The following is a 26,261-nucleotide window of genomic DNA, read 5'->3' on the forward strand; positions in this document are numbered from 1 at the left end:
GTATTTGTCTAAAATCTGTATAGCATTTGTCTAAAACCTGTATAACATTTGTCTAAAACCTATATTGTATTTGTCTAAAACCTGTAGTTTTGTTTTGGATATTTGCAAATGATTGAGAAATGACTCACAATTCTATTGTAAAAGTTTTTAAAAAAACAAGATGGAAAATGTAGAAGTTACCATGAGCTGAATTACTATATGTTATACACTAAATTGTTTCTATTTGCTATACTCAGTCTGTAAAGTTCATACACTTCCATTTGATTATGCAACAATACACATAGCTACTGACTGATTTCATTGGTGATTAATTGAATCTCTGTAATGAAACAAGTGATTCACAGATGCCAACCTTGGACAAAGGGTCAATTGTGTCCATCCTTGTTAACTAGGAACATTTATTTCTTCAACCTAAAGATTACCTTACCACAACATTCAAATTCTGAAGGCCCAATTTATATACAGCATGAAACATACATAAACATTCTAATTTATATACATATATATTAATAGTATGAATATTACATTGTATTTATATGCAAAAGGGCAATATCTCTCGACAAAGATTCCATAATAACACGTTTGTTCAGATGATGACCATTACAAGTACAAGGCTTTATGGCAATCAACTGAAAGCCAGGGACTAGTTGTGTTCATTTCTATCTTACACCACATTGGGCACCCAAACATGACAGAACCAGGAAATAAGACTAGTATACTTACAAATTTTGATCAAGTGATTAGCTTCTAGAATAGAAGATTTTTTTTTTATCAAAATAAATTTTACGTGTCTTAAGGGGACTGAAAAGAAAACAACTGAATATTGTTTTACTTAATATGTATCCTTCTATGATAATAAAACTAAGTTTCAAAAATGAATTGGATTGTAATGGAAAATGTTATACTTGGTATTTTGAGAACTTAGGTACTTTATATATCAGCATATCAAATCGAAATGACAAAACAATCATGCTCATTCTACATAGAAGATCAAACACAAGTTATCCTGTGATTGAGTTTTAAGGCCACTGGGATGTATTGTGTAATTATTTTTTTTAATCCTTGATTGATGGTTGAGGATGCAGTTCACCTTGAAGAGAAAGCTCCTGAGATAGACATCAGATGTATTAATGAGTCTCATATGTCTTAGGCATTGCTTCCCATTGATCTCTGTAATGGGGAGAGAGTGCATAAAAAATTCAATGTTTTAATAAATTTGTTTAAATCTTTCATTTTTTTAAATGTGGTGGATTTCAATAATAAAACAGTGGGAGTGGTATATGGCTTTAAAACAGCATATTTATCCTACTGCAATTAGCATCATATATATGGCTCCAAACAAAAAAGAAATAACTCTGTTTAGAAAAATCTAAGAATCACAGTGACTTGACAAATGTACTTCTTCATATGATGACTAATATATTTAATAAGTCTGATGGCAATCATTTTAAAACTGAAACTAGTTACACTCACAATATTCTGTAACACTGCATTTGAATTCTTGCCAAGAAAGAAAAACGCTGGAGTGAATTGATCATACATTCCAACTGTCATTTTCATGGCAGGAGGTGGGGGTGGAGTGAAATATAAAAAAATGTACTTCTGAATAGACCCTTCAGTGTACTTCAATAAATGTGTATGATAAATAACTTTTAATGAATAAATAAAGCTTGCAATTGTTTATATTCTTTATAGGCAAAGAGGCAGTAATATGTAATGACAAAGATACTAGATCATATGCATTAGAATTGCATATAATAGCAGAGACATTTACCACCAACTACAGAAAATTAATGTCTGCTATTACACAAGCTTTTTAATTGTATTTGTTTTTGTTTTTTTTAATCCTTCAATAACTACACCCAGTGGTGCAGAACCAATCATATTTTACCTCTCCAGGCATCGATCTCACAGATAGCTAATTTCTTCCTCTGGCTCTTTGAAGAAAGAAATTAACTCTAGTATGATCAAAGGCTTCCGCTATAAGATTGCTGACACATTTTGTCTTCATGGATGCAAAGAAATACAAGGACTTATCTGATTTACTCACTAACTTTGAGTATAAATGGCCTAAAACTTTAACCCTCTGCCTTAAGTAGAATCTACCTTGGGTGTTAACCTGGCTGAACAAGACCCCCTTGAACAAAAGTGCATGGGCATCTCTGGCCCACCTATCCTACAAGACCTGCTTCCTCATGGCCTTAGAGACATCTGGCAGAATTAGTGAAATACATGCCCCATCTGCAGATCCCATTTATTTGCAGTTCCGACAAGATGACAGTTTCCTTGTTCATCACCAAGAGCCATCTCCCTTCCATGGGTAACCAGACCTTTGTATTGAAAGCTCTGTCTTTCCAGGACAAATCAACTGAAGGCCACTTACAAGATCCAGTCATATCTTTAAATTGGAACTTTAATTGAACAGAGCCGGCGAGTCAAAAGAGATCACGCCTTATTCTACCTCTGAAGTCAGGACAAGACAATACAACAGCTCAGTCTCTCTCATCCTGGATCAAGTGGAGTATTTGCTCAGCATACAGGGAAATAACCACGGCTCAAATGAACCTATTACCCATCTTGGCTCATGAGGTTAGGGCAGTTGCCACTAACCTAGGATTTGAACGGAACAATTTGTCTAATATCTTGATAATATAATCATATATTTCAAGTTTGGTAAAACCTCTAACAGAAATATGTCCTCAAGAGTTTTAACAGACTCAGTCAATCAAAGGCAAGATCAAATCAGTAATATGCATCAGCCTTGGTCCTTACTCAACTTGTTTGAAATCTTAACAATGCAAGCAAATATTCAATGTTTGATCAAAATCAATGCAAAAAATGTTGTCTCCAGAATGATAACAAAGTCAGTCAGTCAGATGCCAGATAACATCATTAATATATTTTGATCTTTTTCATGATAAAAATCTGTCAGAATTTCATGATACAAGCTTGTATTCAAAGGCTGGTTCAAATCATGCTTTATGGCCAGGTGAGCTTAAAATTACAGTAGCAAAGAGATTTATCTACCTTCACATCTTCAGGCGATGAGCTTCATATTTACCAAATTTCATTGTAATCCATAAAAACCAAAAGGCTTATTGCATTCATGATTGTGGGATGGGTGGAAGGATGTATGGATGGATGCAACGATTCCTATATACCCCCATTGAAGTGAATGATATAAAAACCTTTAGCAAAACCTTATATGGTGTAAACCACCATCCACTTATTATGAATGGTATTAAAACCCTAACAAAGCCTTACATGGTGTAAACCACCATCCACTTAATATGAATGGTATTAAAACCCTAGCAAAGCCTTACTTGCTGTAAACCACCATCCACTTATCATGAATGGTATTAAAACCCTAGCAAAGCCTTACTTGCTGTAAACCACCATCCACTTAATATGAATGGTATTAAAACCCTAGCAAAGCCTTACTTGCTGTAAACCACCATCCACTTAATATGAATGGTATTAAAACCCTAGCAAAGCCTTACTTGCTGTAAACCACCATCCACTTATCATGAATGGTATTAAAACCCTAGCAAAGCCTTACTTGCTGTAAACCACCATCCACTTAATATGAATGGTATTAAAACCCTAGCAAAGCCTTACTTGCTGTAAACCACCACCCGACTGAAGTGAATGATATAAAAACCCTAGCAGCAAGGACTTAAATGGTGTAAACACCCCACCATTTAAGTGAATGGTATTAAAACCCTAGCAAAGCCTTACTTGCTGTAAACCACCACCCGATTGAAGTGAATGATATAAAAACCCTAGCAAGGACTTAAATGTGTAAACACCCCACCATTTAAGTGAATGGTATTAAAACCCTAGCAAAGCCTTACATGGTATAAACCACCACTGCTGAAACTATAGTGACTTATCTTGTTCAACTTTTTTGTAAGAATCTAATAAAATCTTTTACCTATTTACCTATTTTGCTATAAAGTGTAGAAATATAGGCATTTCTTGGATTTTATGTGAATATATTAACCTAATAATCAAAGGACATAATTCTATTCAAAATGAAATTGACAAGACATTACTCTTAAAAAGTGCATCTAGGTCTATGAGATATTGTATATACCATATTGCATCAGAATATGTTGAATGGTTCCTGAACTATGCTGCATCTAAGGATGCGCTGTCACAGAATTGAGACTGACCGAAAATATTAATATATCCATACAAATTGGACCAGTAAAGATGAAAACTTGGAAAGGTACATCTACATGTTATAGGCAATTTTCGTACCAAATGGTATCCAAACATGATGAAGGGTTGGAGACTTTTTTGTGTTAGTTGTGAACTGAATGACAGAAGAAGTTTGCCCTGGATGAAACAGTGCATCAGAAGAGTGTTGCCTTTGGTGCCCCCAACTTGGAAAGAAATACTGCAAACTCAACAAAATGTTTCCCTGAGCAGATGCCGATATTGCCCACCCTTTATGAATCCCCAGAGTAAAGCTCCTTCATTTTGATTGTGGAATCCTGAAGCATGGAAACTGATCTGGTGAGGCATTATGCTACAATACGTTTGGGTTTATTCTGTTCAGAACTGGGCGCATGTTGTATCCTGATCATTAATGTCTTAGGTGAAACTTTAACCTCTGATAGGTGGTATTCTGTTGAAAATATCAAAATATCAGCTTAATGAATATGCTGATGAATAGGAATTAGTGAACTCACATCTATCAGATCCTGATCATTTGCCAGCTTGAATCCTGTTTGTATGCCAAAGTCCACAATTGACATTCCAGCATTCTTTTCTTCTTCTGCCTTGGGAACATAGCTGTAAAGCGGAAATTTGATTGTGTATACTTATGAAATCTGCACTAATAACATCTAAGTGCAAAGAGTCTGCACCAGAATTGCCATCAAATTATGTGCTGGCAGAACAGGTTCCATCCTCTTTGTTTCTACTAATGATTTTCAACACACAGCACAGACTTTTGCCATCAAATTATGTGCTGGCAGAACAGGTTCCATCCTCTTTGTTTCTACTAATGATTTTCAACACACAGCACAGACTTTGGATCTTCTGGCACACTGTGTATAACTGACTTTTATGAAGATCCAAAACGAATAGAAACTGGCAATAGAATAGAAACTGGCAATAATTATGTCAGAAAAGTAAAGATGAAACTTGACATGCAAAGCAATAGTGTTAAATTATTAGGATTGTATTGAAGTATATAATGATGCAGAATCATTACCCTTTAATATTGTGAACTTTATGTATTGGCCCCCCCCCCCAATAAAATAGTGGCTTTAAGCAAAGTACATACAAATCTGGAGAACTGAAATTCAATGACTTTTCAATGACCAGTTTTCAGTCTTCAATGACTTTTCATGGCATAAAGTATTCTACTTCAATACAACAACAAAAAATACAAAAACAATACAGAAATAAATAAATGTAATACAATATGATAGGGATTTTTATTTTTAAAAGTCTTTGTAACTGGACCCATATGTTAACCACTGCTCTTTAGCTTCTAGCTTTTCTCCTCCAGCTGCAACTCCAATGCTTTCACTTCAGAGATGCTTCCAGGATTTTATTTAAGGGGGGAGGGGAGCTCACACTTGTTACCAAAATAAAGAGGAAGTAGAACAAAAAGGAGTGGGTGAAGGAAATGACCAAATTTCAATATTTACCTAACACTTCAATATCCATCTATCTCCTTCCAGATCCAACCTGTCAGAGTCCTATTGAAATCAAAATCTTTAAATGATGTCACGTTTAGCTGTATATGCATTAATCTGTCATATTTTTATGAGCTTAATCTGTTCCTTACCTGTGAATGAATATTGTTTTGTGCTGAGATGCCCCTTTCACAGTCTTCTGTCTGACAGGGCATATACATATCTAGCTAAGCCAGCTGGAACAAATTTTAGAACTGTTCTTTATGGTTGTTATGTGCAACTTTCCACAGCTCATATGTGTTGTTATATGGATACTTCTAATTGAAAACAAGATTTTTCACTAACATATGCTCTGTTAAAGTTTACTGCCTACTCTGCCACATTTACTATCTGTTCCATAATGCTGTGTTAGGATTTGAAGTCCATCAATGCCAAAGTCTGCTTGTTGAAGGTATTATGATCAAATAAATATCTTTACTACCTAATTTCATTTTTAGATTCTTATTTATTACATTTAACTGAACTCTTACAGGGATAATATGTAGCTACACTCAAGGTATTTTGAAGTATGCATTTTTAATATATTTTGGATTTACTGAGTCTCATTATTGCATATTCATGTTTCTTTTCACTCCAAAACCCTAGGATATTATGCCAGGGTCTGTTTAAAAATTGAAATTTAAAAATAGCATGTAGTCAAAATTTTAGGAACATGGAGATCAGCAGTTTTCTCGTCAAAAAAAAGGAAATTTACAAATATGTAAAAATGTAAACAACTTGCACAGTACCTAAATAAATGTTATGATATCCCTACATTTCTTCAAGTGAATTAAATGGACAGTGAAAACCTGTATTTCCATTTTTTTTGGTGCTATCTAGAATAATTTGGCAGTAAATCATCACTGATTGAACATTAGAATGCACCTTGCATTGATTTTCTCTGAAATAAAAACATACTCCAGGTGTAGTTAAAAATATAAATCATGTTACTATTTTTTCAACTGCATGTGTTCTTATACCTGAAAATTGAGCAGTAAATTAAAAGTAAAGACTTGACAACACTCCTCAAGAATGTGAATGGGTTAATCCATGTTTATAAGTCTAAAGTTTGGCACTAACAATCACCAAATGAACAGTCCAGAAGTTTATACCCCTTAAGCTGGTGATCAGACCTATTAAAATGACAAATCTTTCAAATGTTATGAATTTGTTATATGGTGCAGATTTTAGTCAAAAGGTGACATACATTTGCAGCATAACATATTTTTGAACCTTCAGAATGATGTCACTAACTGTAGGTACAGCTTCCATCATGTTGACATCTTCAGCTAAAATGCTCAAAAATATCTTCACGTAGGGTAAAAATGTTACTCTTTCTAAAAAATGTATGTTATGAGTGCATATTTGGCTGAATAAGAGGATCAAATGAAATTTAGACATTTTGTCATGGCTTTACCCACCTTAAAATGTGTGATACAATTATAATATGGCCAGATATTCAAGATCTGGGGATTTTGCTTTACATAAAAACCAATAATTCCGTGTAAGACATTATCATGTGAACACTGGGTATGGTGCAATAAAAATGCCTGTTTTGATTTCCATTATTTCCCCCATTGTCTGTGCATAGCTAATAAGCACTTTGTAGCACAAGATCCTGCAAGGCTAAATTGTATGTGAAAAGAAATGAAAATTTCACTTTACTTTTAAACTGTATATATTTTAATTCAGTTTTTTATTATGCCTTCTTTACAATTAATTTCAAAATGCCATTGAAAGAGGGGTTGAGTTTTATTTTTTGTCCATACAGCATGTTGACTCGACCATTTTCAGACTCACAATCTCGTATCTCCATAAGCACTTTTCCAGCTTCAATATTCTGATATACCTCATGGTTTTAAAAATAAATTGATTACATCATAATCATCAGCCAGTATTTGCCAAATGAACTCAGAAGCTAAAGATGAACCATGCTGGGATTCAGTCAATTCTGTTTTATAGGTGGCCTGTATTTTAAACACACATTTGTGAAAATTCTTTAATGTAAGGTTCAAACTATGAGAGAATGAATTTTCCAGGTCCCAATATGCTAATTAATCTTAGTGAAAGAGTGTGCATACATTTATGACGTCACATGAAAGGGGCACTATGCATGATATCTGATTACTTTCAGTGGAATATGATAATAGTTGACACATGATCGAAAATCAAACTGTACTTCTGATTGTTACAGAACATTAAAAAAAATTACTCAAAAGAAATTTTTTCCTCCATATTATATTATCATGCAAAACAAAATCTCTAAAATTCAATGACTTTCAATGACCTCTAATGACCATGTGGACCTTGTGTTAGGAAGAAAAATCACTCCTCCAGGTTTGAAAATTCGTATGTTTCATTATTCAAAAGGGCCACAACTCTTTTATTATTATACCAAATGTTTCTATCATTACTGTTACAGTATAATGCACCCAAACTGCACAAAGCATAGTTCCAGATAAACAGTCTAAAGTTGTTTGTTCCAGATATGATTTCAAGTAAATAATTATAGACTCTGATCTGCCTTTCCACTAAGCAATAGCAAATCTGAGTCTATACTGTTTGCAGCTGTGTGTATACCAGGAAACACTAATATGTAGAGTAACAATAATTTTTATGTGTCCTGAATATTTGCATTTTAAAACAAATCTGTAATAACTGAAATCCACATTATTCTGTTAGTGAACCACATAAAACATTGCCTTATAATAAAGTTCCAAGCACTAATTTTTCATCAGCCTTCATACCTAGTTTGCTATATTTGTAAAGGAGCTGCTTCATACTGATCTGAAGGTCAAAAGATCTAAGGTGAAGGTTGCTGGAGAAGAAATCTTGACTTTGGCTTCCACACAATGTTTCAAGCTTTCAGCAGCTGTTTCTCATCAAATTTATGGATCACGTTTACAAATAGACTATGCATAATAGAGAGCACACTAATGATACAGGGAACCAAAAGGTCAGTAGTCAATATTATTGGAAACCAAATTATTTTGTTTGATACATAATAAATCCAGTTTCCTAGATCTAATTCTCATCAAACATCATCGTGTACATGCCATTATTTTTAAATATGATAATAATAACACAATAACAAAGATACAGTCACATACTTCTCACTCAGTGCAAAAAGGAGTGTTGTTCTGCAGTTTGTCCAAGGCAAACACACGAAGTTGTGATTTTTGTAACATTTTGAATTTTAAATAAATAATTCTCGGTGATGTAATGGGATAATTCTAGATATGTACACTTGGAATAAAAAACATATTATTTGTCATTATATATCACCATAATAACCTCCTGATTTAATTAACAAATAATTAAAGTCTCATTCTAATATTTTTAAAACGATCTGTTAATCAACAATATACCTTTTATTATGGTTATGAAGCAAAAAAAATGGGTGGATATAATTATGTTAGGCTTAACATTTCAATGTATGAGTGATGCCTAGAAGCATTATTAGCAAGGGATTCTTTGCAAAATGACCCAATCAATACACTGGCAGGGCTTTAAACAGGAATTTTTTTTTATAAAAAAGGGGTGGCCATATGTATTTAACATTAACGGGCCATAACTATACAAAATGATGTTAAATGCTGGGGATTAAACTTGTGCAAAAAGCTCAGCAAGCTAAAGCTGCCATGAAATCTGCTTGAAATCAAATGAATCTCATTCCAAAGATCATAGCTGTAAAATATAAGCAATAACTCCACCGATTAGTGGAACTGAAACTTTTCAATATGTGTCATGGTAAACATATCAGTAAAATATATAAGAAAATCAAATAAATTGGAAATATCATTAACAAAATGATGCAAACCCAGAAATCAAAGTTTAGAATGGGTAATCTTATTTCATGACCGAGGTCATTTCTGATGGCAGATCAGATAAAACAGTGGATCAGAAATCAAAGTTTAGAATGGGTAATCTTATTTCATGACAGGTCATATATGATGGCAGATCAGTTAAAACAGTGGATCAGAAATCAAAATTTAGAATGGATAATCCTGTTTCATGACAGAGGCCATATCTGATGGCAGATGAGATAAAACAGTGGATCAGAAATCAAAGTTTAGAATGGGTAGTACTATTTCATGACAGAGGCCATATCTGATGGCAGATCAGATAAAACAGTGGATCAGAAATCAAAGTTTGGAATGGGTAATCTTATTTGATGACAGAGGCCATATCTGATGGCAGATGAGATAAAACAGTGGATCAGAAATCAAAGTTCAGAATGGGTAGTACTATTTCATGACAGAGGCCATATCTGATGTCAGATGACATAAAACAGTGGATCAGAAATCAGAGGCCATATCTGATGGCAGATGAGATAAAACAGTGGATCAGAAATCAAAGTTTAGAATGGGTAATCTTATTTCATGACAGAGGCCATATCTAATGGCAGATGAGATAAAACAATGGATATAAAATCAATGTTTAGAATGGGTAGTACTATTTCATGACAGAGGCCATATTGATGGCAGATCAGTTAAAACAGTGGACCAGAAATCAAAGTTTAGAATGGGTAATCTTATTTCATGACAGAGGCCATATCTGATGGCAGATCAGATAAAACAGTGGATCAAAAATCAAAGTTTAGAATGTGTAGTACTATTTCATGACAGAGGCCATATCTGATGGCAGATCAGATAAAACAGTGGATCAGAAATCAAAGTTTGGAATGGGTAATCTTATTTCATGACAGAGGCTGTATCTGATGGCAGATCAGATAAAACAGTGGATCAGAAATCGAAGATTAGAATGGGTAGTACTATTTCATGACAGAGGCCATATATGATGTCAGATGACATAAAACAGTGGATCCGAAATCAAAGTTTAGAATGGGTAATCTTATTTCATGACAGAGGCCATATCTGATGGCAGATGACATAAAACAGAGGATCAGAAATCAAAATTAAGAATGTGTAATCCTATTTGATAACAGAGGCCATATCTGATGGCATATCAGCATCATTAGAAAAATAAATAAAAGCCATCTATACTGTAATACTTTCAGTCAAATTAGGTCAAATTTTCATGACCGTTTTTCAACATGAAGATATTTAAATATTTCTTTTTTTTTTAGCGAAAGTGGCACATCTGACATAGGATCAGGAAAACATGAGCCAATTTGAAAGACCTTTACACCAGCATGTTTTTCATTAAATTTGTTTGAATTCTGACAAGCAGTTTTTGAGAAGAATGGTGGAAAAACTGTACATTCAATCAGGATAATTTCAAAAAATTTTGAGGAAATTAATAACACGATGCTTTCTTTCAAATTTAGTCAAATTCTGTTAATTTGATTTTTTAAGATAAAGTCATATAAAAGCTTTTTCCTTTTTGGTAATAGTGGCCTTATTTTACAGTGGATCAGTACCTACTTTATTTTGAGCAATAGTGGCCTTATTTTACAGTGGATCAGTATCTACATTATTTTAGCAATAGTAGCCTTATTTTTCAGTGGATAAGTATCTACATTATTTTTAGTAATAGTGGCCTTATTTTACAGATTATCAGTATCTACATTTTTTTAGCAATAGTGGCCTTATTTTACAGATCAGTACCTACATTATTTTTAGCAATAGTGGCCTCATTTTACAATGGATCAGTACCTACATTATTATGAATAATAGTGGCCTTATTCAACAGTGGATCAGTATCTACATTACTTTAGTAAGAGTGGCCTCATTTTACAGAATATCAGTACCTACATTATTTTTGTAACAGTGGCCTCATTTTACAATGGATCAGTGCCAACATTATTATTAGTAATAGTGGCCTTATTTTACAGTCGATCAGTATCTACATTATTTTTAGCAATAGTAACCTTATTTTACAGTGGATCTGTATCTACATTATTTTTAGAAAAAGTGGCCATATTTTACAATGGATCAGTATCTACGTTATTTTTAGTAATAGTGTCCTTATTTTATAGAATATCAGTATCTACATTAATTTTAGTAAAACTGGCCTTATTTTACTGTGGATCAGTATCTACAGTATTTTTTATCAACAGTGGCCTTTTTTTACATTGGATCAGTATCTACATTATTTGTAGTAAAAGTGGCATTATTTTACAGTGGATGAGTACCGACATTACATTTAGTAATAGGGACCTTATTGTACAGTGGTTACGTTCCAACATTATTTTTTAGTAAAAGTAGTCTCATTTTACAGTGGACCAGTATCAACTTTATTTTTAGTAATAGTGGTCTTATTTTACAGTAGACCAGTATCTACTTTATTTTTAGTAATAGTGGCCTTATTTTACAGTGGATCAGTATCTACATTATTTTTAGCAATAGTAGCCTTATTTGACAGTGGATCAGTACCTACTTTATTTTTAGCAATAGTGGCGTTATTTTACAGATCAGTACCTACATTATTATTAGCAATAGTGGCCTCATTTTATAATGGATCAGTACCTACATTATTTTTAGCAATAGTAACCTTATTTTACAGTGGATCAGTATCTACATTATGTTTAGCAATAGTGGCCTTATCTTAAAGATCAGTACCTACATTTGTTTTAGTAAAAGTGGCCTTATCTTAAAGTGAATCAGTATCTGCATTATTTTTAGTAATAGTGGCCTTGTTTAGTAATAATGGCCTTATTTTAAAGTGAATCAGTATCTACATTATTTTTAGTAATAGTGACCTTATTTTACTGCGGATCAATACCTACATCATATTTAGTAATGGAAGCCTTCTTTTAAAGTGGATCAGTATCTACATTATGTTTAGTAAAAGGGAACTTACTGTACAGTGGATCAGTATCTACATTATGTTTTAGCAATGGTAGCTTTATTTTACAATGGATCATTATCTACGTTATTTTTAGTAATATTGGCCTTATTTTACAGTGGATCAGTACCTACATAATTATTAGTAATAGTGGTCTTATTTTATAACAGATCTGTGCATTCATTATTTTTAGTAATAGTGGCCTTATTTTACAGTGGATCAGTATCTACATTATTTTCTAGTAAAAGTGGCCTTATTTTACATTGGATTAGTACCTACATTATTTTTGTAATAGTGGCCATATTTTACAGTGGATCAGTACTTACATTATTCTGAGCAAAAGTAACATTATTTTACAGTGGATCAATATCTATTTCATTTTTAGTAATAGCTGTCTTATTTTACAGTGGATCAGAATCTACATTATTCGCAGTAAAAGTGGCTTTATTTTACAGTGGATCAGTACCTACATTATTTTTAGTAATGGGGCCTTATTTGTACAGTGGTTATGTACCAATGTTATTTTTAGTAAAAGTGGCCTTATTTTACAGTCGATCATAAAAACATTATTTTTAAATAATGGTGGCCTTATTTTACAGTTGATCAGTATCTACATTATTTTTAGTATATGTGGCCTTATTTTACAGTGGTTCAGTATCTACATTATTATTATTAATTGTGGTCTTATTTTACAGTGGATCAATATCTACATTATTTTTACTAATAGTGGTCTTATTTTACAGTGGATTAGCACCTATATTATCTAAAAGAAAAAGTGGCCATTTTTCATAGTGGATCAGTGTCTACATTATTTTAAGTAATTGTGGCCTTATTTTACAGTGGATCAGTATCTACAATATTTTTTAGTAATAGTGGCCTTAGTTTACGGTGGATCAATACGTACATTATTTTTTAGCAATAGTGGCCTTATTTTACAGTGGAACAGTATCTACATCATTTTCTCAAAAAGGGGCCTTAGTTTTCTGTGGATCATTATCTACATTATTGTTAGCAATAGTGGCCTTATTTTACAATGGATCAGTATCTACATTATTTTTTTAAAAAGTGGCCTTATTTTCCCTTGGATCAGTACCAACATCACTTTTGGTAACAGACCCTATTTTACAGTGGATCAGTGTTTACATTATTTTAGTAATAGTGGCCCTATTTTACAGTGGATCAGTATCTACATTATTTTTAGCAATAGTGACCTTATTTTATAGTGGATTAGAATCTACATAACTTTTAGTAATAGTAGCCTTATTTTACAGTGGATCAGTATCTACATTATGTTGAGTAATAGTGGCCTTATTTTACAGTGGATCAGCAGTATCTATGTTATTTTTTTAGTAATAGTGGCCTTATTGCACAGAATATCAGTACCTACATTATTTTTTGTCATAGTGGCCCTATTTTACAGTGGATCAGTATGTAAATTCATTATGGTAATAGTGGCCTTATTTTACAGTAGATAAGTATCTACATTGTTTTTCGTAAAAGTGGTCTTATTTTACAGTGGGTCAGTACCTACATTATTTTTTGTAATAGTGACGTTATTTTACAGTGGATCAGTATCTACATTATTTTAAGTAATAGTGGCCTTATTTTATAATGGATTATTATCTACTTCATATTTAGCAATATAGGCCTTATTTTAAAGTGGATCAGTGTCTACATTATTTTAGTAATAGTGGCCCTATTTTACATTGGATCAGTATCTACATTATTTTTAGCAATAGTGACCTTATTTTATAGTGGATTAGAATCTACATAACTTTTAGTAATAGTAGCCTTATTTTACAGTGGATCAGTATCTACATTATGTTGAGTAATAGTGGCCTTATTTTACAGTGGATCAGCAGTATCTATGTTATTTTTTTAGTAATAGTGGCCTTATTGCACAGAATATCAGTACCTACATTATTTTTTGTCATAGTGGCCCTATTTTACAGTGGATCAGTATGTAAATTCATTATGGTAATAGTGGCCTTATTTTACAGTAGATAAGTATCTACATTGTTTTTCGTAAAAGTGGTCTTATTTTACAGTGGGTCAGTATCTACAATATTTTTTTTAATAGTGGCCTTATTTTACATTGGATCAGGACATACATTATTTTAAGTAATAGTGGCCTTATTTTATAATGGATTATTATCTACTTCATATTTAGCAATATAGGCCTTATTTTAAAGTGGATCAGTATCTACATTATTTTTAGTAACAATGGAGCTATTTTACAGTGCATCAGTAACTACTTTATTTTTAGCAATTGTAGCCTTATTTTACAGAATAGCAGTATCTACGTTATTTCTGGTAAAAGTGGCCTTAGATTAATGTAAATCAGTATCTACGTTCTATTTAGTAATAGTGACCTTATTTTACAGTGGATCAGTACTAACATGATATTTAGTAATAGAGGCCTGATTTTAAAGAGGTTCAGTATCTACTTTATTTTTAGTAATAGGAGAGTTATTGTACAATGGATCAGTGTCTCCATTATTTTTAGTGATAGTGGCCTTATTTTAAAGTGGATCAGTATCTACATTGTTTTTTGTAACAGTGGCCTTATGTTACAGTGGATCAGTACCTATTTTATTTTTAGCAATAGTAGCCTTATTTTACAGAATACCAGTATCTACGTTATTTCTGGTAAAAGTTGCCTTAGTTTACAGTAAATCAGTATCTACATTCTATTTAGTAATAGTGACCTTACTTTACAATGGATCAGTACCTACATCATATTTAGAAATAGAGGCTTTATTTTATAGTAATAGTGGCCATTTTTTTTATAGTGGATGAGTGTCTACATTATTCTAAGCAATTGTGGCCTTATTTTACTGTGGATTAGTACATACATTATTTTTAGCAATTGTGGCCTTATTTTAGAATAAAACAGTGGCTACATTATCTTTTTAAAAAGTGGCCTTATTTTACAGTGGATCAGTATTTACTTTATTTTTAGTAATAGTGTCCTTATTTTACAGTGGATCTGTATCTACATTATTTTTAGTAATAGTGGCCTTATTTTACAGTGGATCAGTATCTACATTATTTTCAGTAATATAGGCCTTATTTGACACTGTTTCAGAATCCACATTATTTTTTAGTAACAGTGGCCTTGTTTGACAGTTGATCAGTATCTATATTATTATTAGTAATAGTCGCCTTATTTTACAATGGATCAGTATCTACATTATTTTCAGTAATAGTGACCTTATTAAATACAGTTTATCAGTATGTACATTATTTTTAGTAATACTGGCCTTATTTCACAGTGGATCAGTATCTACATTATTTTTACTAAAAGTGGTCATATTATACAGTGGATCAGTATCTACATTATTTTTAGCAATAGTAGCCTTATTTTACAATGGATCATTATCTACATTATTTTTAGTAATAGTGGCCTTATTTTGCAATGGTTCAATTCCTACATTATTATTAGTAATAGTGGTCTTATTTGACAACAGATATGTACATACATTATTTTTAGTAATAGTGGCCTTATTTTAGAGTCGATCAGTACCTACCTCTTTTAGTAAAAGTGTGGCCTGATTTTACAGAATGTCAGTATCTACATTATTTGTAGTAAAAGTGGCCTTATTTTACAGTGAATCAGTATCTACATTATACTTAGTAATAGTCACCTTATTTTACAGTGGATCAGTACCTACATCATATTTAGTAATAGAAGCCTTATTGTACATTGGATCAGTGTATCCATTATCGTTAGTAATAGTGGCCTTATTGTACAGAATATCAGTATCTACATTATTCTTAGCTATAGTAGCCTTATTTGACAGTGATCAGAATCTACTTTATTTTTAGTAAAAGTCCCCATATTTTGCAGTGAATCAGGATCTTCGTTATTTTTTAGTTATAGTGGCCTTATTATACAGGATATTAGTACCTACATTATTGTTATGTAATAGTGGACCTATTTTTCAGTAGATCAGTATGTACAGTCATTTTAGTAATAGTGGCCTTATTTTACAGTGGATGAGTATCTACATTATTTGTAGAAAAGGTGGCCTTATGTTACAGTGGATCAGTATTTACATTATTTTTAGTAATACTCACGTTATTTTACAGTGGATCAGTATCTACGTTATTTTATTTTAATAGTGGTCCCATTTTACATTGGATCAGTACCTACATTATTTTAAGCAATAGTGGCCTTATTTTACAATGGATCAGTATCTACATTATTTTGTAATCACAGTAGCCTTATTAATTAGACAGTAGATCAGTATCTACATTAGTATTAGTAATAGTCGCCTTACTTTACAGTGGATCAGTATCTAAATTATTTTTAGTAATAGTGACCTTATTTTACCATGGATCAATACCTACTTTATTTTTAGTTAAAGTGGCCTTATTTTACAGACTGTCAGTATCTACATTATCTGTAGTAAAAGTGGTCTTATTTTAGAGTGAATCAGAATCTGCATTATATTTAGTAATAGTTTCCTTATTTTACAGTGGATCAGTACCAACGTCATACTTAGTATAAGAGTCCTTATTTTAAAGTGTGTACATTATTTTTAGTAATGGGGGCTTACTGTACAATGGATCAGTACCTACATTATTTTTAGAAATAGTGGCCTTATTTTACCATGGATCAATACCTACTTTATTTTCAGTAAAAGTGGCCTTGTTTTACAGAATATCAGTATATACATCATTTGTACTGAAAGTGGCCTTATTTTACAGTGAATCAGTACCTACATCATATTTAGTAATGGTTTCCTTATTTTACAGTGGATCAGTACCAACGTCATATTTAGTATAAGAGGCCTTATTTTAAACTGGATCAGTATCTACATTATTTTTAGTAATAGGAGCCTTATTGTACAATGGATCAGTGTCTCCATCATTTTTAGTAATAGGGGCCTTATTTTACAGAATATAAGTATCGAAATTATTTTTAGCTATAGCAACCTTATTTTACAGTGGATCAGAATCTACATTATTTTTAGCAATGGTAGCCTTATTTTTCAGATCAAAACCTACTTTATTTGTATTAAAAGTGGCCATATTTTACAGTGGATCAGGATCTATGATATTTTTTAGTAATAGTTGCCTTATTATACAGAAGATCAGTACCTACATTATTATTTGTAATAGTGGCCCTTTTTTACAGTGGATGAGTATCTACATTCATTGTAGAAATAGTGGCCTTATTTTACAGTGGATCAGTATCTACATTATTTTTAGTAATAGTGGCCTTATTTTACAATGGATCAGTATCTACATTATTTTTAGCAATAGTGGCCTTATTTTACAATGGATCAGTATCTACATTATTTTTTAGTCACAGTGGCCTTATTAGACAGTTGATCAGTATCTACATTATTATTAGTAATAATGGCCTTATTTTACAATAAATCAGTATCTACATTATTATTAATAACAGTGTTGTTATTTTACAATGGATCAGTATCTAAATTATTTTTAGTAATAGTGGTCTTATTTTACCGTGGATCAATACCTACTATATTTGTAGTAAAAGTGGCCTCATTTTACAGTGAATCAGAATATACATTTTATTTAGTAATAGTGACCTTATTTTACAGTGGATCAGTACCTATATCATATTTAGTAATAGAGGCCATATTTAACTGTGGATCAATAGCTACTTTATTTTTTATAAAAGTGGCCTTATTTTACAGAATATCAGAATCTACATTATTTTTAGCTATAGTAACCTTATTTTACAGTGGATCAGTTTCTACATTACTTTTAGCAATATTAGCCTTATTTTACACATCATAACCTACTTTATTTGTAGCAGAAGTGGCCATACTTTACAGTGGATCAGTATCTACATTATTTTTTTAGAAATAGTGGCCTTATTGTACAGAATATCAGTACCTACATTATTTTTTGTAATAGTGGCCCTATTTTACAGTGGATCAGTATCTACATTATTTTTAGGAATATGGGCCTTATTGTACAATGGATCAGTATCTACAATTTTTTTAGTAATAATGGCCGTATTTTACAGAATATCAGTATATACATTATTTTGTAGTAATAGTGGCCATTTTTTATAATGTATCAGTAGATACATTCTTCTGAGCAATTGTGGAATAATTTTACTGTGTATCAGGATATACTTTAATTTTTAGTTATAGTGGCCTTATTTTATAGTGGATGAGTATGTACATTATTTTTACTAACAATTAGTATCTACATTATTTTTAGTAATAGTGACCTTAATTTACAGTTCATCGGTATCTACATCATTTTTAGTAATAGTGGCCTTATTTTACAGTGGATCAGTATGTACATTATTTTTAGTAATAGTGGCCTTATTTTACAGTGGATCAGTACCTACTTTATGTTTAGTAAAAGTGGCCTGATTTTACAGAATGTCAGTATCTACATTATTTGTAGTAAAAGTGGTCTTATTTTACAGTGAATCAGTATCTACATTATATTTAGTAATAGTTTCCTTATTTTACAGTGGATCAGTACCAACATCATATTTAGTATAAGAGGCCTTATTTTAAAGTGGATTAGTATCTACATTTTTTTTAGTAATAGGGGCCTTATTGTACAGTGGATCAGTATCTACATTATTTTCAGGAATAGTGGCCTTTTGTTACATTGGATCAGTATCTACATTATTCTGTTAGCAATAGTCGCTTTTCTTTTTTTCACAGTGGATCAATATCTATATTATTTGTAGTAAAAGTGCCCTTACTTTACAGTGGATAAGTATCTACATTATATTTAGTAATGGTGACGTTATTTTACAGTGGATCAGTACCTACATCATATTTAGGAATCGAGTCCTTATTTAAAAGTGGATCAGTATCTGCATTAATTTTAGTAATAGGTGCCTTATTGTAAAATGGATCAGTGGCTCCATTATTTTTAGTAACAGTGTCCTTATTTTGCAATGGATAAGTATCTACATTATTATTAGTGATGGTGACCTTATTTTACAATGGATCAGTATCTACATTATTTAGTAATAGTGGCCTTATTTTACGATGGATCAATACCTACTTTATTTTTAGTAAAAGTGGCCTTAATTTACAAAATATCGGAGTATACATTATTTGTAGTAAAAGTGACCTTATTTGACAGTGAATCAGAATCAACATTATATTTAGTAAGAGTGACCTTATTTTACAGTGGATCAGTACCTACATCATATTTAGTAACAGAGGCCTTATTTCAAAGTGGATCAGTATCTACATTATTTTTAGTAATAGGTGCCTTATTGTACAATGGATCAGTGTCTCCATTATTTTTAGTAATAGTGACCTTCTTTTACAGTGGATCAGTACTTACATTATTTTTTGTAATAGTGGCCTTATTTGACATTGGATCAGTACTCACATTATTTTTAGTAATAGTCACATTATTTTACATTGGATCAGTATCTACGTTATTTTTTTTAAATAGTGGCCCTATTTTACAATGGATAAGTACCTACATTATATTTTAGTAACAGTGGCCTTATTAGACAGTGGATCAGTATCTGCATTATTTTTAGTAATAGTGGCCTTATTTTACAATGGACTAGTATCCACATTATTATTAGTAATAGTGGCCTTATTTTACAATGGATCAATGTCTACATTATTTTTAGTAGTAGTGGCCTTATTTTACAGAATATCAGTATCTACATTATTTTTAGCCACAGTAACCTTATTTCACAGTGGATCAGTATCTACATTATTTGTAGCAATAGTAGCCTTATTTGACAGATGAGAACCTGCTTTATTTTTAGCAAAAGTGGCCATACTTTTCAGTGGATCAGGATCTATGCTATTTTTAGTAATAGTGGCATTATTGTACAGAATATCAGTACCTACATTATTTTTTTATAATAGTGGCCCTATTCTACACAGTATCTGTATGTACATTCATTTTAGTAATATTAGCCTTATTTTACAGTCGATCAGTATCTATATTATTTTTAGTAAACGGGGCCTTAATTTACATTAGGTCAGTACCTACTTTAAGATTTTGTAATAGTGGCCTTTGTTTACAGTGGATTACTGACATTATTTTTAGTAATAGTCACGTTATTTTACAATGGATCAGTATGTACATTACTTTTAGTAATAGAGACCTTATTTTACAGTGGATCAGTGCTTACATTATTTTTAGTAATAGACACGTCATTTTACAGTGGATCAGTATCTACGTTATTTTTTTAACTCGTGGCTTTATTTTACATTTGATCAGTACCGACATTATTTTAAGTAATAGTGGTATTATTTTACAATGGATTCTTATCTACATCATATTTATTAATATCGGCCTTATTTTAAAGTGGATCAGTATCTACATTCTTTTTAGTAATAGTGGTCTTATTTTACAGTGGATCAGTACCTACTTTATTTTTAGCAATAGTTGCCTTATTTTACAGAATAGCTGTATGTACGTTATTTCTGGCAAAAGTGCCTTAGTATATAGTGAAACAGTATCTACATTCTTTTTAGTAACAGTGACCTTATTTTACACTGGGTCAATACCTACATCATATATAGAAATAGCGGTTTCATTTTAAAGTGGATCAATATCTACATTATTTTTAGTTATATGCTCCTTATTGAACAATGGTTTAGTATCTACATTATTTTTAGTTATACTCGCCGTATTATACAGAATATCAGCATGTACATCATTTTATAGTAATAGTGGCCATTGTTTTTATCGTGCATCAGTACCTATATTATTCTAAGTAATTATTCTAAGTAACTGTGGCCTTATTTTACTGTGGATCGGTATCTACATTATTATAAGTAATAGTGGCCTTATTTTACAATGGATTAGTAGCTATATTATTTTTTTTAAAAGTGGCCTTATTTCACAGTGGATCAGTATCTACATTATTTTTAGAAATAGTGCCCTTATGTTACAATTAATCAGTATCTACATTATTTTTAGTAATGGGGCCTTATTTGAACAGTGGTTACTACCAACATTATTTTTAGTTAAATTGACATTATTTTACAGTCGATCAGTACCAACATTATTTTAGGTAACAGTGGCCTTCTTTTACAGTTGATCAATATCTACATTATTTTTTAGTAAATGTGGCCTTATTTTACAGTGGATCAGTATCTACATTATTTTATAGTAATAGTGGTCATTTTTTTATAATGGATCAGTGTCTACATTATTCTAAGTAATTGTGGCTTTACTTTACTGTGAATCAGTATCTACATTATTTTTTACCAATATTGGCCTTAATTTATAATGGATCAGTAGCTACGTTATTTTTTTAAAAAGTGGTCTTTTTTACAGTGGATTAGTATCTACATTATTTGTAGTAATAGTTTTCTTATTATAGAGTGGATCAGTACCAACATCATATTCAGTATAAGAATCCTTATTTTTATGTGGATCAGTATCTACATTATTTTTAGTAATAGTGGCCTTATGTTACACTGAACCTGTATCTATATTATTATTTGACCAATAGTCGCTTTTCTTTTTTTACAGTGGATCAATATCTACAATATTTGTAGCAAAAGTGGCCTTTATTTAGAGTGGATGAGTATCTACATTATTTTCAGTAATAGAAGCCTTATTGTACAATGGATCAGTGTCTCCATTATTTTTAGTAATAGTGGCCTTATTTCACAGAATATAAGTATCTACATTATTTTTAGCTATAGTAACCTTATTTTACAGTGTATCAGTATCTACATTTTTTTAGCAATAGTAGCCTTATTTTAACGATCAGAACCTTCTTTATTTGTAGTATAAGTGGCCATACTTTACAGTGGATGAGTATCTACATTATTTTTGGAATAGTGGCCTCTTTTACAGTCGATCAGTATGTACATTATTTTTGGCAATAGTGGCCTTATTTCACAATGGATCAGTATCTACATTAGTATTAGTAATAGTGGCCTTATCTTACAATGGATCAATATATACATAATTTTTCATAAAAAGTAGCCTTATTTTACAGTGTATCAGTACCTACATTACCGTTAGTAAAAGTGGTATATTTTACAGCGGATCAGTATCTACATTATTTTAAGTAATAGTGGTCTTGTTTTTACAGTGGATCAATATCTACATAATTTTTATTAAAACTGGCCTGAGTTTTCAGTGGATCAGAATCTATAACTTTTTTTATAGTAATAATCGCCTTATTATATACTGGATCAGTATCGACATTTTTTCTTAGCAATAGAGGCCATTTTTTTAAAAGTGTATCAGTATCTACATTATTTGTGGTAAATGTCGCCTTATTTTACATTGGATCAGTATCTACATTATTTTTAGTAATTGTGACCTTATTTTACAGTGGATCAGTATCTACATTATTTTTAGTAATAGTGACCTTATTTTACAGCGGATCAGTACCTACATCATATGTACTAATAGAAGCTTTATTTTAACGTGGATAATTATCTACATTATTTAGAGTAAAATGGGCCTTATTGTACAGTGGATCAGTATCTACATTATTTTTAGCAATAGTAGCCTTATTTTACAATGGATCGTTATCTACATTATTTTAATGTGGCCTTATTTTACAATTAATCAGTACCTACATCATTATTAGTAATATTGGTCTTATTTTACAACAGATCTGTGCATACATTATTTTTAGTAATAGTGGCCTTATTTTACAGTGGATAGGTATCTACATTATTTTCAGTAATATAGGCCTTATTTGACACTGTTTCAGAATCCACATTATTTTTTAGTAACAGTGGCCTTGTTTGACAGTTGATCAGTATCTATATTATTATTAGTAATAGTTGCCTTATTTTACAATGGATCAGTATCTACATTATTTTCAGTAATAGTGTCCTTATTTTACAGTTTATCAGTATGTACATTATTTTTAGTAATAGTGGTGTTATTTTACAGTGGATCAGTATATACATTATTTTTAGTAATACTGGCCTTATTTCACAGTGGATCAGTATCTACATTATTTTTACTAAAAGTGGTCATATTATACAGTGGATCAGTATCTACATTATTTTTAGCAATAGTAGCCTTATTTTACAACGGATCATTATCTACATTATTTTAATGTGGCCTTATTTTACAATTAATCAGTACCTACATCATTATTAGTAATATTGGTCTTATTTTACAAGAGATCTATGCATACATTATTTTTAGTAATAGTGGCCTTATTTTACAGTGGATCAGTACCTACATCATATTTAGAAATACAGGCCTTATTTTAAAGTGGATCAGTATCTACATTATTTTTAGTAATGGGGCCTTATTGTACAATGGATCAGTAACTACATTATTAGTAATAGTGGTTTTATTTTACAACAGATCTATGCATACATTAATTTTAGTAATAGTGGCCTTATTTTAAAGTGGATCAGTATGTACATTATTTTAGTAATAGTGGCCTTATTTTACAATGGATCATTATCTACATTATATTTAGCAATATATGCCTCATTTAAAAGTGGATCAGTTTCTACATTATTTTTAGTAATACTTGCCTTATTTTATAGAATATCAGTATCTACATTATGTTTTGCATTAGTAGCCTTATTTTACAGGTCAGTACCTACTTTATTTTTAGTAAAAGTGGCCATATTTTACAGTGGATCAATATCTATTTATTTTCTGTAATAGTGGCCTCATTTTACAGCGGATCAGTTGATTAATATCTACATTATTTTTTAGTAAATGTGGCCTTATTTTACATTGGATCAGTATCTACATTATTTTATAGTAATAGTGGCCATTTTTATATAGTGGATCAGTGTCTACATTATTCTAAGTAATTGTGGCCTTATTTTACTGTGGATCGGTATCTATATTATTTTTAGGAATAGTGGCCTTATTTTACAGTGTATTAGTACCTACATTATTTTTTTAAGAAGTGGCCTTATTTTATAGTGGATCAGTACCAACATTATTTTAAGTAATAGTGGCCTTATTTTACAGTGGATCAATATCTACATTATTTTTAGTAAATGTGGCCTTATTTTATAGTGGATCAATTTCTACATTATCTTTAGTAAATGAGGTCTTATTTTACAGTGTATCAGTACCTACATTATTTTTATTAATAGTGGTCTTATTTGACAGTGGATCAGTATCTTCATTATTTTTAGTAATAGTGGCCTTGTTTTTACAGTGGATAAGTATCTCTATTATTCTTTTTATTAAAACTGGCCATAATTTACAGTGTTACAGTATCTACATTATTTTTAGTAATAGTGGCCTTTTGTTACTTTGGATCAGTATCTACGTTATTTTTTAGAAATAGTCGCTTTTATTTTTCTACAGTGGATCAGTATCTACATTATTTGTAGTAAATGTGGCATTACTTTACAGTGGATACGTATGTACATTATAATTTGTAATAGTGGTCTCTTCTACAGTGGATCAGTATTTACTTTATTTTTAGCAATAGTGGCCTTATTTTATAATGGATCAGTATCTACATCATTTTTAGTCATAGCTGCCTTATTTTACAGTGGACCATTATCAACATTATTTTAAGTAATAGTGGCCTTATTTTACAGTGGATCAATATCTACATTATTTTATAGTAATAGTGGCCATTTTTTTTATAGTGGATCAGTGTCTACATTATTCTAAGTAATTGTGGCCTTATTTTACTGTGTATCAGTATCTACATTATTTTTTGGAATAGTGGCCTTATTTTACAATGGATCAGTACCTACATTATTTTTTTTTTTTAAGAAGTGGCCTTATTTTACAGTTGATCACTACCAACATGATTTTAAGTAATAGTGGTATTATTTTACAGTGGATCAATGTCCAAATTATTTTTAGTAAATGTGGCCTTATTTTATAGTGGATCAATATCTACATTATTTTTAGTAAATGTTGCCTTATTTTACATTGTATCAGTACCTATATTATTTTTATTAGCAGTGGTCTTATTTTACACCGGATCAATATCTACATTATCTTTAATAATAGTGGCCTTATGTTGCATTGGATCATTATTTATATTATTTTTTAGAAATAGTCGCTTTTCTTTTTTTACAGTGGATCAGTATCTATATTATTTGTAGTAAATGTGGCATTACTTTACAGTGGATAAGTATCTACATTCTTTTTGGTATTAGTGGTCTCTTTTACAGTGGATCAGTATTAACTTTATTTTTGTCAATAGTGTCTTATTATACAGTGGATTAGTATCTACATTATTTTTGGTAATAGTGGCCCTATGTTGCATTGGATCATTATCTACATTATTTTTTTAGAAATAGTCGCTTTTCTTTTTTTTACAGTGGATCAGTATCTACATTATTTGTAGTAAATGTGGCATTACTTTACAGTGGATAAGTATCTATATTATATTTAGTAATGGTGGCCTTATTTTACACTGCATCAGTACCTACATTATTTTTGGTAATAGTGGCCTTATCTTACAATGGATCAGTACTCACATTATTTTTAGTAATTATCACGTTATTTTACTGTGGATCAGTATCTACGTTATTTTTTTTTAAATAGTGTCCTTATTTTACAATGGATCAGTATCTACATTATTTTTATTAATAGTGGCCTTATTTTACAATGGACCAGTGTCTACATTATTATTAGTAATAGTGGCCTTTTTTTTACAATGGATCAGTATCTACATTATTTTTAATAATAGTGGCTTTATTTTACCGTGGATCAATACCTATCTTATTTTTAGTAAAAGTGGCCTTATTTTACTGAATATTAGTATATACATTATTTGTATTAAAAGTGGTCTTATTTTACAGTGGATCAGTACCTACATCATATTTAGTTATGGAGGCCTTATTTTAAAGTGGATCAGTATCTACCTTATTTTTAGTAATTGGATCCTTATTGTACAATATA

General features: G+C 31.1%; 1 protein-coding gene across 1 annotated transcript in view; it reads right to left on the minus strand.

Moving 5' to 3' along the window:
* Window positions 1-26,261, minus strand: part of LOC149801209 (complement C3-like) — a 272,151-nt gene that overhangs the window by 36,104 nt on the left and 209,786 nt on the right. Inside the window, exon 24 of the mRNA XM_089956779.1 lies at window positions 4,698-4,800. Coding sequence (XP_089812905.1) covers window positions 4,698-4,800 — 103 coding nt within the window. The remainder of the gene's footprint in view (window positions 1-4,697; window positions 4,801-26,261) is intronic.

The sequence above is a fragment of the Sinohyriopsis cumingii genome, chromosome 4 (assembly GCF_028554795.1).
Source record: "Sinohyriopsis cumingii isolate HCF-2022 chromosome 4, ASM2855479v2, whole genome shotgun sequence".
Lineage (NCBI taxonomy): Eukaryota > Metazoa > Mollusca > Bivalvia > Unionida > Unionidae > Sinohyriopsis > Sinohyriopsis cumingii.